At 47.8% G+C, this 14,095-nt stretch overlaps 1 protein-coding gene across 1 annotated transcript in view; it reads left to right on the forward strand.

The window, feature by feature from the left end:
- Positions 1-14,095, forward strand: part of LOC309555556 (pentraxin fusion protein-like) — a gene marked incomplete at its 3' end in the record, with an annotated part of 59,873 nt that overhangs the window by 20,119 nt on the left and 25,659 nt on the right. The window contains exon 2 of the mRNA XM_082257619.1: positions 11,134-11,422. Within this exon, the coding sequence (XP_082113745.1) occupies positions 11,134-11,422 (289 nt within the window). The remainder of the gene's footprint in view (positions 1-11,133; positions 11,423-14,095) is intronic.

Consider the following 14,095-nt stretch of genomic DNA (forward strand, 5'->3'; position numbering starts at 1 on the left):
AAGCAGTTAATTCTTCTTCAGAGAAAGGTGCAACCTCCTCCTCAGGATCTTCACCATCAGCTACTTCTTCTGTAAGCATGTGGAAAGGCACAAATTCAGGAGCTTCTGCCCGAAGGGTTCCTCTTTCAACCAGTTCGGATGAAGACAGGTACGCAGTCATGGGTTCTGGTAACTGAAATGACCACATCCAATCAGGTACCTCCTCTTCATCTTCCAGATCTTCAATTGGAGAATCTCCATCCCTCACATCTGGAAACGCTGTTTGAGATCTGGTAACTGACCTGTGCCCTTGAGACGTTGAAGGGACTTCATGTGAGACTGGGTCAGGAGGTAGGCGAACTGCTTCTGAGAGAGGTAATAGGTGGTTCCTATGCCAAGTCTTCAGTGGGCCCACTCTCCCTTCCGGCCTAATCTTATACACAGGAAGGTTTGGCAGCTGCTTATAGATGACATAGGGCTGGGATTTCCAACGGTCAGCCAACTTGTGTTTCCCAGGGATACCCAAGTTCCTCAACAACACTTTATCCCCTGGCTGCAAATCCTGGATCCTAATTTTCAGGTCAAAGTTTCTTTTATTTCTCAGCCCCCGTTGATCAGATGAGACTTGGGCTTTTTCGTAGGCCGTTTTTAGGCTCTTCCTCAACTGGTCCACATACCCCTTGTGAGATGCTGCTGAGGTGTGATCAGGTGATATGCCGAAAGCCAAGTCCACTGGCAGCCGAGCCTCCCGCCCGAACATTAATTGGTATGGGGAGTATCCTGTAACATCACTGACAGTACTATTGTAGGCATGTACGATGGCAGCTACATGTTTACTCCAGTGCTGTTTCTTTTCTGAGCTCAGGGTCCCCAACATGTTCAAAAGAGTCCGGTTAAACCGTTCAGGCTGAGCATCCCCTTGTGGGTGGTAGGGAGTAGTCCTAGTCTTTTGGATGCCTAACAAGTCTAGCAACTTCTTAATTAGCCGGCTTTCAAAGTCTCTTCCCTGATCTGAATGGAGGCGTTGCGGTAAACCATAGTGCACAAAGAACTTTTCCACTAATACTTTGGCCACAGTTGTGGCTTTCTGGTCTTTTGTTGGAAACGCCTGGGCGTATCTGGTGAAATGATCTGTTACCACAAGGACATTCCCTTGACCACTCAAGTCAGGCTCCAGGCAAAGGAAATCAATGCACACCAGTTCCATAGGCCCCTGACTTTGCAGATGGCCTATTGGGGCTGCTTGACGTGGCAAAGTTTTCCTCTGGATGCAGCGAGCACAAGAACGACATTATCCTTCAACTTCACTCCGCATACAGGGCCAGTAAAACCTGTCTCTCACAAGTTGGAAAGTCCTTTCAGGCCCCAGATGACCATGATTGTCATGGAGAGCAGCCAAGACTCCTTCCCTGAATTTAGCTGGTAGGAACAGTTGCCACTTCTCTTCCAGATCATCTGAGGGGCCCCTTCGGTAGACCACCCCTTGGCATATCTGTAGCTGGTCCCATTCTTTATGCAACAATCGGGCTTCCCGAGGGGAGTCTGTTAGAAGCAGCTCAGGGCGCTGAGTCTCCATGGCCTTCAGCAAAAGTTTCCCCAAAGGGTCTTTTAACTGTTCCTTCCTCAAGTCCCCTTTTGATAGCCTAGGCAAACCTTCTTCTTCAACCTGGGTCACCCTGCAATAACACCTGGGTACTCCAGCAGCTAAGACCCCAATCTCTTCGGCTCTTGCTCCTCCACTGGATCGAAAATTCCGTTCCCTGACATAGGGCGCGCACTCCAGTGGCGGCTGGTGCTCAAAATTTTTGGGGGGGCGCAAAAAGAAAAATGTAATAGGTATTGCTTCGCGTCAAAAAATGCAGTAAAAAATTGCGTGACTTTGAAGTCATGGTACAGGCATGGCACAGGTGATGGTACAGGCATGGCACAGGTGATGGTACAACCATGGCACAGATATGGTATAGGCATGTCACAGGTCATGGTACAGGAGATGGTATATGCCCCCTTTCAATGCAGAGACCAGTGTACATGCCCCCTTCAATACAGAGTTCAGCGTGCGTGCCCCCTTCAATGCAATGAACACTGTGCTGTGCCCCCACAATGCAGAGTTCAGCGTGCATGCCCCCTTCAATGCAACTGTGCTGTGCCCCATTCAATGCAATGAACAATGTGCTGTGCCCCCTTCAATGCAATAAACACTGTGCTGTGCCACCTTCAATGCAATAAACACTGTGCTATGCCCCCTTCAATGCAATGAACACTGTGCTGTGCCCCCTTCAATGCAATAAACACTGTGCTGTGCCCCCTTCAATGCAATAAACACTGTGCTATGCCCCCTTCAATGCAATGAACACTGTGCTGTGCCCCTTCAATGCAATAAACACTGTGCTGTGCCCCCTTCAATGTAATAAACACTGTTCTGTGCCCCCTTCAATGCAATAAACACTGTGCCCCCTTCAATGCAATGAACTCTGTGCTGTGCCCCAACAATGCAGAGTTCAGCGTGCATGCCCCCTTCAATGCAACACTGTGCTGTGCCCCCTTCAATGCAATAAACACTGTGCTGTGCCCCCTTCAATGCAATAAACACTGTGCTGTGCCCCCTTCAATGCAATAAACACTGTGCTGTGCCCCCTTCAATGCAATAAACACTGTGCCCCCTTCAATGCAATGAACTCTGTGCTGTGCCCCAACAATGCAGAGTTCAGCGTGCATGCCCCCTTCAATGCAACTGTGCTGTGCCCCCTTCAATGCAATGAACACTGTGCTGTGCCCCCACAATGCAGAGTTCAGCGTGCATGCCCCCTTCAATGCAACTGTTCCGTGCCCCCATCAATGCAGAGTTCAGCGTGCGAGCCCCTTTCAATGCAGAGCGCCACAGCATTGTCCCCAATCACTGCAGAGCGCCACAGCATTGTCCCCAATGATTGCAGAGCGCCACAGCATTGTCCCCCAATGATTGCAGAGCGCCACAGCTTTGTCCCCCAATGATTGCAGAGCGCCACAGCATTGTCCCCCAATGATTGCAGAGCGCCACAGCATTGTCCCCCAATGATTGCAGAGTGCCCACAGCATTGTCCCCCAATGATTGCAGAGCGCCACAGCATTGTCCCCCAATGATTGCAGAGTGCCCACAGCATTGTACCCCAATAAATGCAGAGTGCCCACAGCATTGTACCCCAATAAATGCAGAGTGCCCACAGCATTGTACCCCAATGATTGCAGAGTGCCCACAGCATTGTACCCCAATGATTGCAGAGCGCCACAGCATTGTCCCCCAATGATTGCAGAGCGCCACAGCATTGTCCCCCAATGATTGCAGAGTGCCCACAGCATTGTACCCCAATAAATGCAGAGTGCCCACAGCATTGTACCACAATGATTGCAGAGTGCCCACAGCATTGTACCCCAATGATTGCAGAGTGCCCACAGCATTGTACCCCAATGATTGCAGAGCGCCACAGCATTGTACCCCAATGATTGCAGAGTGCCCACAGCATTGTACCCCAATAAATGCAGAGCGCCCACAGCATTGTACCCCAATGATTGCAGAGTGCCCACAGCATTGTCCCCCAATGATTGCAGAGCGCCACAGCATTGTCCCCCAATGATTGCAGAGCGCCACAGCATTGTCCCCCAATGATTGCAGAGCGCCACAGCATTGTCCCCCAATGATTGCAGAGCGCCACAGCATTGTCCCCCAATGATTGCAGAGTGCCCACAGCATTGTCCCCCAATGATTGCAGAGTGCCCACAGCATTATACCCCAATGATTGCAGAGCGCCACAGCATTGTACCCCAATGATTGCAGAGCGCCACAGCATTGTCCCCCAATGATTGCAGAGTGCCCACAGCATTGTCCCCCAATGATTGCAGAGTGCCCACAACATTGTACCCCAATAAATGCAGAGTGCCCACAGCATTGTACCCCAATGATTGCAGAGTGCCCACAGCATTGTACCCCAATGATTGCAGACCGCCACAGCATTGTACCCCAATGATTGCAGAGTGCCCACAGCATTGTACCCCAATGATTGCAGAGCGCCACAGCATTGTCCCCCAATGATTGCAGAGCGCCACAGCATTGTACCCCAATGATTGCAGAGTGCCCACAGCATTGTACCCCAATGATTGCAGAGCGCCACAGCATTGTACCCCAATGATTGCAGAGCGCCACAGCATTGTCCCCCAATGATTGCAGAGTGCCCACAGCATTGTCCCCCAATGATTGCAGAGTGCCCACAGCATTGTACCCCAATGATTGCAGAGTGCCACAGTATTGTACCCCAATGATTGCAGAGTGCCCACAGCATTGTACCGCAATGATTGCAGAGTGCCCACAGCATTGTACCCCAATGATTGCAGAGTGCCCACAGCATTGTACCCCAATGATTGCAGAGTGCCAGCATTGTCCCCCAATGATTGCAGAGTGCCCACAGCATTGTACCCCAATGATTGCAGAGTGCCCACAGCATTGTACCCCAATGATTGCAGAGTGCCCACAGCATTGTACCCCAATGATTGCAGAGTGCCAGCTTTGTCCCCCAATGATTGCAGAGTGTCAGCATTGTACCCCAATGATTGCAGAGTGTCAGCGTGCGTGCTCCGTTCAAACTTACCTGGCGGCGGCGCGGCTCAGCTTCTTCCTCCTCTTCTGCGGCGGGTCCTTCTCCCTCGTCGTCTCGGCGGCGGGAACCGGCGGGCGGCCTCTCCTCTTCTCTGAGCGGCGGTGACGGTGAGTGATTGACGCACGCACCGGCACCGCCCCCATTGCGACGTCAGCGATATCCTGGATGATGATTGGTCCAGGCTGTAGACTGGACCAATCACAGCCAGGATATCAGAAAGTGGGGGTGTCCAACCGCAAAGACTTGCGCCCAGGATACCCCCCTACCTCCCCAGAAGGCAGCCAATCGGCGCCTCTTCTGGGAGGTAACCCCACCCCCCCCCCCCAGCCACCAGTTCCTTGGGTTCAGGCCGGCGAACCCAATTTTTTTTTTTTAACAACTTTATTTGTTCGTTTTGTTTTTTTTTTTTTCTTTTTTTTTTAGGGGTAGGGGGGGCGGCGCCCTGGCGCCCCCTATGCACGGGCCGCCACTGGCGCACTCCCTCCGAGGTCAAGTGGGCCCATTCTTCAGTAGGATCGTTGGGGGCATGAGACCTTTTGGAGAGGCCGTCTGCATCCCTATTCCCAACTCCTGGTCGGTATTTTAAACTGAACATAAAGCTAGAGAGAGCGGCAAACCACCTATGTCCTGTAGCGTCCAGTTTGGCAGTGGTCAGCAGGTAGGTAAGTGGATTATTATCCGTTTTGACTATGAATTCTGCTCCATATAAGTAATCTCTCAGTTTGTCTACTACAGCCCACTTCAAGGCACGAAATTCGAGCTTGTGTGTGGGGTAATTCCTCTCGGAAGGTATCAGACTTCTGCTCACATAAGCAATGGGCCGCAGGTGACCATCATGCTCCTGGTACAACACCCCACCTAGCCCATCTCTGCTGGCATCGACATGTAGTTCGTAGGGTTTTGAGGGGTCTGTGTAGGCCAACACAGGGGCAGTGGTCAGGCTCTTCTTTAACTGAATGAAGGCTTCCTCACATTTCGAGGTCCACTGATCCTGAATAGATTCCTTAGGCTTTCTAGGCCCCATGGCGGGTTTCACTGGTTTGACTGGTTCTGGAACATCATCTCCCCTTCGGTTCTGAGCAATTCATTGAGGGGTCGGGCAATTTTGGCAAACCCTTCCACAAATCTCCTGTAATAGGAGCAGAAACCCAGGAATGATCGGAGCTCAGTCACATTTGTGGGCCTCGGCCAGGAAGTAACAGCATCCAGCTTCTCTGGGTCGGTGGACACTCCTTCTGCAGACACAATGTGACCCAGGTAATGGACCGAGGACTGGTAAAACTGGCACTTCTCCGGAGAAAGTTTCAGGCCTTCTTCATATAACCTCTTTAGGACCTTTTCCAACCTCTCTTCATGCTCTTCTAGGGTTCTGCCGAACACAATAATATCGTCCAAGTATACCAGTACCTCTATCAGGTTCATATCTCCAACAGTTCTCTCCATCAGTCTTTGGAAGGTGGCTGGGGCTCCTGACAACCCTTGAGGCATGCGGTTAAACTCAAAGAACCCCACGGGGGTGATGAAGGCTGTCTTCTCCCTATCCTCAGGGTTCATGGGGATCTGGTAGTATCCGCTCTTCAAGTCCATCACACTGAACCACTTGGCCCCTGACAAACTTTGTAAAGCGTCTTCAATCCGGGGGGTGGTATACTGGTCTGGAATAGTCCTTCTGTTCAGTGTTCGGTAGTCGATACAGAGCCTCAGGGACCCAGTTTTCTTCCGGACTACCACTATTGGAGAAGCGTACGGGCTCCTGGATTCTCAAATAATCCCTGTTCTCTTGAGTTCCCCCAACTGCTCCCGTAGATCTTCTAAGTCACCCAAGGGAACCCGTCGGACTCTCTCCCGAAAGGGTTTATCTTCATGTAGGCGGATATTATGGGTGGCACTCTTTGCACACCCCACATCGAATTCATCTTTAGAGAATATTTCTTTCCATCGAATCAGTTGGGCCCTGGCTCTCTTCTTCCATTCCGGTGGGAGGGCCGTATTTCCAGAGCAGAGCTCCTCTATGGTGATTTCGCCCCCATCTTCCCTCTTCAAATCCGATGGGGCAACTGGGGTGGCCGGGGTCACCTGGCCCAACAGCACCCTGGCCGGCACCTTCACCGGAGTAGTAGCAGTATTTCTGACACTCACCAAAACCTTCCCATTACTTTTCTGTAATGCCTTCAATGGGATCACTTCGGGGATCACTTCTATCCCTTTCTGTGCCTCCGATGGGCCTGATTCAAGAACCATGAAAGGGCCTGGCTGCTTCCAAGTGAGCTTGACAGAAGCCCTCAAGCAGGTCACCTCTCCCGGTTGCAACACCTTCTCTGTTTTATCCAGCTTCCAGATCTTTCCAACTCCTTCGGCAGGGGCCTTCTGTTCCAGTCCTAGACGTTGATAGGCCTGCCTTAACATGGGATGAACTTTCAGAGTTGGGGCATCCTGTCCCTGGACTAGTTGTGTCAGCAATCGCCTGACTAGGTCAGTGTTGGTCCCTATAATGAGGGAACTCTTATTGGCCCCTGGTGGGCGAGGGCATACCACTGCTAAAGTATCGAAGGTTTCGGCTTTCCCGGCCAAGGAGGGGTCAAAAGTTAACTTGATTGGCAAATACCCGTCATAGGGAAAACTTTGTGTTCCAATACCCCATATCTCCAGGTCTTCCAGCCTCTGCAGGGGCAGATGTTTGAGGTGTCTATCGTAGAAATCCCTATACAGGAGAGTCACCTGGGCTCCTGTGTCCAGTAAAGCCTTTGTATAAATTCCTTCCACTTGGATTGAGACTACAGGGGAAGGCCCCACTAGCTTGACAGGAAATTCCTTTGGAGTAGCCCTTCTGCCGGGCTCAGCTACCTGCACCCGTACTCCTTTCCTTTTTGAGTTTCTACTGGGCCTCATCTCCTCCTGGGCCTGATGTGCATTGATTTCCCGCCTCTTATCGGCCCAAGTCATGGAATGAGAGGCATTTAAAGAGGGCTTTACTCCCTGACTGTGGCTCTTGAATTTAAGGGATCTCTTGGAGTCCATTAAAACTGTTGGGCGCATGGTTGACTCCTTCACCGGAGCCCTCTGAAGTTTTTCCGCTGGCTTTCGGTGTTTGGAGGCAGCCTCCTCTGGACTGGGACATACTCCTCTGACATGCCCTACCCCTCCGCAATTGAAACAGGTTATCGGCCTCCTAGATTTCTGTTCTGGTTCAACACTGGAACTAGGGTGTTTAGCGGACTTCTCTTCTGTGTTTCTATTGGATAGAGCAGATGCCTGACTGTTCAGGATGGATACCATTTCTATTAGCTGTGACACCTGAGTCTTTAAGAGCTCAACTTGTGAGTCGCCTTCTTCTGCACTTATCACTCTAACTCGGGCGGTGGTTTCCCGTTCTTGGCTCTTCCTTTTGTTATCCAACATGACCTCTTCTTCCCGGACCATCCTGATCAGATCAGGGTATTCCAGAATGCCACCGTCCTGGCGAGTTCGCAACAGTATAGCAATAGGGTCTAGAGGTTGAGCTACCCTCAGCACCTGTTGTGCTCGAGTCTCATCCACCTTCCGGGGATCCAACCCTTTTTTTAACAGAATCTGATGTATGATCCTATCCAGACGCCCGATGAATTCAGACAGTTTTTCTCCTTCCTTCTGGTAACAGTGCTCCAGTTGGTAAAGAAGTTCAGTAACCTTTTCTGTACGACCAAACACATCTTGTAGAATATCCAGATAGTCTTGTGCAGTACAATCCTTCTTACTTAGCTTGAGGTTGCGTACGGTCTCCAATGCAGGCCCCTTCAAACTCTCTGTGATTCGCTGCTTCTTATACTGTTCTGCTATTTCCCACTCCTCCAGGGCCTGAGTAGCGTTATCTAGCCACTCCTCGAATCCATCTTCCACTGAAGGTACAGGTTGCTTCCCAGAAAAAGTCCTGAGCTTCCTGTATCCAGTCATCAGATAGTTTGGAGGATCCTTGTTCATTTGGCTACTATTTCCCCCAGGACAGCGCATAGTTCTGAGCTAAGGGTAGTCAAAGGTGGTGCACTGAATCCCTCCTTTTTGGCACTTTCTTCTGTGCTCAGTCCCCTTGTAGTAGTGGGTATAGGGTCTTCCTCTGAACCTTCTGGATGTATCAGGAATAACTCTACTTGATCTATAGTTTTTATGCTGGTGCCCTTGAAGTGATCTGGGACCCCCTTCTTCCATTCACACAATGCGTAGGTGTGTTGATTGGTGGTATCTGTCCTCATGTCCATCACCCAAAGTTTCCTGTCCTTGGAGTATGTTCTCAGAACTGAGAGTAGTTGTTCCTCTGTCCAGTTCTCTCCTTTGATTCCAATCACCAGACCATGGCCAATAAGGACATTTTCTTCTCTGCACCACCGGGCTGCAGCGGCAGGGTCCATTTCTGTGCGAACAGGGATTTTGTCACTGAGAGGGACTGTTGCAGGACCGTAGATATCCTGGACGAGCCCCCACGTGTAGCACCACCCCCGCAGGAGCTGCTGATTAGATTATTGGGTCTACGTCCTGCCTACCAACCCCTGAAATTGGCTCGAACCCTCCCTAGGCACAACTGACACGAAATGGGACTATAATACCAAATGGCTACAGGAGAACACAATTCAGGATATATCACCCCAATAAGTAATAATAACTTGTTACCTTTCTCCAGCCGCAGTCCCTCTGGGTGACACAAGGTGCAACACACAGACTTTTGCTTAACCAAAGTAGCTTTACTGAGAGTTAAAGTACAAGTTGACTCCAAAAGACATCACAAGAGTCAACTAAGAAAGATAAAGTTATTGACACAATAATAAACAATATATGATTAAGATAGCTATTTTTGTATACTTATGCAACTAAAAGATAACTCATAGGCTTTCTTTTACCCAATTCAGGCTATACTTTAAACACGTCTAGTCTCTTGTATCAGGTAGGCAGAACCTATTTGAATCCCACACACAGTTCCTTCCTTTTGGTTTGGAATCTTCGCTAGCAATCGTTGGTGCACAAGCTATTTGTAATCCAAAAGTAAGGATATATATTCAAAAAGGGTGAGAAAAAAAAGGTTACAATCACCTGCAATGTTACTGCGTAATTGGGCGTATGAATCTTCTTAGTGGTGCATATATAGGCCCCTGACACCTTATGTACTTGTATTTAAATGCTTAGTCTCCTGGAAGGTGCACTAGGCCGCTGAGTGTACTGCGTACTATCTGAAGTGTAGTTAGCACCGGCTAAAATTACTTTCTTCCAAGCGAGAATCAGATTTGGGCATGTGCCCTGCTCACCAAACAGCCTCTTTCTTCAGGAGCTCTCCACCTCCGATTTCTGTCACCAGCCGCGCTTGTGGTTAGATGTGGGCAACACCAGTCTCTGCAGAGCATCAATGGGTTCTCTGGGAAGGCTCCTTTACTGAAGATGAAATGCTTCCACTCAGTCACTTCAGGCCCAGGCTTCAGGCCTAGTCCGCAGCATCAGCCCACAGCACTTGCTTCCTTCTAGTTGTTGTGTGGGGAGCCCAGAGAGAGAGCCTGGCTCCTCCCTTCCTTTATAAAGCCTCCCCCAAAAGGCTGTGCGATGAAGCAATGCACCCTGGTATTCCAACTGAATTGTGGGTATCGTAGTATAAAAATGTCTGATTAATATCACCAAGTGCAGTGTGGCAGTTTGGCATCTAGAAACTTCTGATGAAAATCACAAAGCTGCAGTGTGGCAGTTTGGCCACTAGATGGAGCCGAGTTCCTTAAAATGTCCAGCAGCAGTCTTTTACAACTTGTATAAGAGGAAAACCTCGCAATACACAGAACTTGGAAGCTGTCATTAGCCTGGCACTCCTGTACCAATAAATATCACCTTATAGATAATTTGAATTTTATTTTTTTTATTCTTTATTAAGAATTGTTATTCTTGTAGGTGATTGTGTAGGCAGGGCCCCAGTGCACTGCCTTTCCTGGGGCCCAATGCTCTTAAGATGGCACTGGCTGCCACTAACACTGGGCATGAACAACCCAGTCATCCTCACTGCACAGCTGTGCCTCCAACCCCAGTGTCACCCAGGGCCATTATCAGCTCCTTATCAGCACCTTTTTTACCTTTCAGCTGATAACACCATTTTCAGGCCAACAAGTTTCGGCCACCTTAGAGAGATCTTAGAGATATCTGGATACCAGTGATTCATCCGATGTGTGGGGACTCTTTCTTCCTACACTGTGATTGGCTGTCACAGTGGTCACATAATTGATAGCTGGTCCCGCTGGTTCCCGATCATTAGTAGAGACCGAGAGCTGCTTTTGTAAGCTTTGTGCTGGGAGCGCGCAGTGACCTCTGCTGCCCATAGGCACATACAGTATGTGGGCATGACCAGGGTAACAACATTGCATGATGACATAGGCAATTAATGGGTTACAGTACAGAATTTCTTACTTCAATTATTGATGACACTGCAATTTACAGTTATTATCTTGGAAAAGCCCCTTTAGAACAATGGAAGAACATTATAAAATATGAATAATTATGGAGTGTGTTTTTGTTTTTCTTTCTTCAGCCATCAATATCGCCAGAAATGGGGAAGCCTCACAGAGTTCTACTCATGATTTTCCTACATATGCATTGAGTACAGCTGAGAAGGCCATTGATGGTGTGAATATTCAAAACTTTTCTAATGGCTTCTGTACACACACCGAAAATGAAATGTCACCCTGGTGGAAGGTAGACTTGAAACAGAAATACAAAGTGAATATCGTTGTGGTTTCTGGACGGTCAGACTGCTGTTTGGGACGGTTAAAGTGTGCTGAGATCCGAATTGGAAATTCTCCGGACAATAAAAACCCAGTGTGAGTACCATAGGGCCAGGACACTGAGATCCTATGTCAGCGGGCTTTGGGCTTGTGTCAGTCGCATCAGTTTGAGATTTCAGATTCAAATGTATTTATTTATTTATTACATACTGTCACCAGTGCAGTACAGTGTCCTCATATAACAGGTGTGGCGGTGATTAGGGACACTGATTAATGACAGTACTAAAAATGTATAATTTTTTTTCATTGTTTTGAATTTAATATATATAATTTTTTGTTCTTTATTTTACAATTTTCTTTTTTTAACGCACTTTGACCATAGCAATATGTTACCATAGTAACATGGCACTACTCTGGAAAAGTGATCAGTATTTTTATTTTTTTTTTACACATTATGTTTGCATATGGCAAGGAATTTAGTTGCTATCTGCAAGCGTTTTCCTGCACAAAATCGATGAATTCAGTTTGTTTTTGTTGTGATTAGCTGTGATTGGCCAGAGCCTGTACAATGGGATTACATTGACCAATCACAGCTAGCAACACAATTAAATACAATGGATTGCTTGAAAGAAAGCTATCCATTGTTTACAACTATCATGTGACCTGCTGTGATTGGTTACAGTGGTCACTTGGCACCGGCAGCGGGCTGGTACAGTGATCAGTCATTGGCTATGTCCAGTGGACTCAGCCGGTGACAGATTGCGCTGCTGCGTGGACCCACAGTTGTGCCCGGGGCGCAATCCGGGAGGACGTCATATGGCATCTACCAGAGGTTTCTGCTGGAATCATATTGCCATAGGTTGGGTGGGAACTGGTTAAATATGGTGTTAGACATGGGTCCCACTAGAGGAACTGAGAGTGGCGGTCCCTCCTTCAGGTTGCATGCATTGTGGTGAATTTGGCTTACTGTAAGTAGAATGGTTAAATACATGAGACCTGGGCTTGTTTAAAATCTGCAAGAAAATCCTAAATACACAGTGTGTCTGTGTGTGTATATATATACTGTGTGCGTGTGTATATATACAGTGTGTGTATATATATATATATATATATATATATATATATATATATATATATATATATATAATTGTATTTATATACAGTGTGTGTGTATATATACAGTGTGTGTATATATATACAGTGTGTGTATGTATATATACAGTGTGTGTGTATATATATATATATATATATATATATATATACAGTGGGTACGGAAAGTATTCAGACCCCCTTAAATTTTTCACTCTTTGTTATATTGCAGCCATTTGCTAAAATCATTTAAGTTCATTCTTCTTCCTCATGAATGTACACATAGCACCCCATACTGACAGAAAAACACAGAATTGTTGACATTGTTGCAGATTTATTAAAAAAGAAAAACTGAAATATCACATGGTCCTAAGTATTCAGACCCTTTGCTGTGACACTCATATATTTAACATCTACACCTTCATTTGAGTCCAGCTGTGTTTTATTATACTGATTGGACTTGATTAGGATAAGCCACACACCTGTCTATATAAGATCTTCCAGATCACAATGCATGTCAGAGCAAATGAGAATCATGAGGTCAAAGGAACTGCCTGAAGAGCTCAGAGACAGAATTGTGGCAAGGCACAGATCTGGCCAAGGTTACAAAAAGATTTCTGCTGCACTTAAGGTTCCTAAGAGCACAGTGGCCTCCATAATTCTCAAATGGAAGACGTTTGGGACGACCAGAACCCTTCCTAGAGCTGGCCGTCCGGCCAAACTGAGCTATCGGGGGAGAAGAGTCTTGATGAGAGAGGTAAAGAAGAACCCAAAGATCACTGTGGCTGAGCTCCAGAGATGCAGTCAGGAGATGGGAGAAAGTTGTAGAAAGTCAAGCATCACTGCAGCCCTCCACCAGTCGGGGCTTTATGGCAGAGTGGCCCGACGGAAGCCTCTCCTCAGTGTAAGACACATGAAAGCCCGCATGGAGTTTGCTAAAAAACACCTGAAGGACTCCAAGATGGTGAGAAATAAGATTCTCTGGTCTGATGAGACCAAAATAGAACTTTTTGGCCTTAATTCTAAGTGGTATGTGTGGAGAGAACCAGGCACTGCTCATCACCTGTCCAATACAGTCCCAACAGTGAAGCATGGTGGTGGCAGCATCATGCTGTGGGGGTGTTTTTCAGCAGCAGGGACAGGTAGACTGGTTGCAATCGAAGGAAAGATGAATGCGGCCAAGTACAGGGATATCCTGGACAAAAACCTTCTCCAGAGTGCTCTGGACCTCAGACTGGGCCGAAGGTTTACCTTCCAACAAGACAATGACCCTAAGCACACAGCTAAAATAACGAAGGAGTGGCTTCACAACAACTCCGTGACTGTTCTTGAATGGCCCAGCCAGAGCCCTGACTTAAACCCAATTGAGCATCTCTGGAGAGACCTAAAAATGGCTGTCCACCAACGTTTACCATCCAACCTGACAGAACTGGAGAGGATCTGCAAGGAGGAATGGCAGAGGATCCCCAAATCCAGGTGTGAAAGACTTGTTGCATCTTTCCCAAAAAGACTCCTGGCTGTATTAGATCAAAAGGGGGCTTCTACTAAATACTGAGCAAAGGGTCTGAATACTTAGGATCATGTGATATTTCAGTTTTTCTTTTTTAATAAATCTGCAACAATGTCAACAATTCTGTGTTTTTCTGTCAGTATGGGGTGCTATGTGTACATTCATGAGGA

The sequence above is a fragment of the Pelophylax lessonae genome (assembly GCF_965119305.1).
Source record: "Pelophylax lessonae genome assembly, chromosome: 5".
In the NCBI taxonomy this organism is placed as follows: Eukaryota; Metazoa; Chordata; class Amphibia; order Anura; family Ranidae; genus Pelophylax; species Pelophylax lessonae.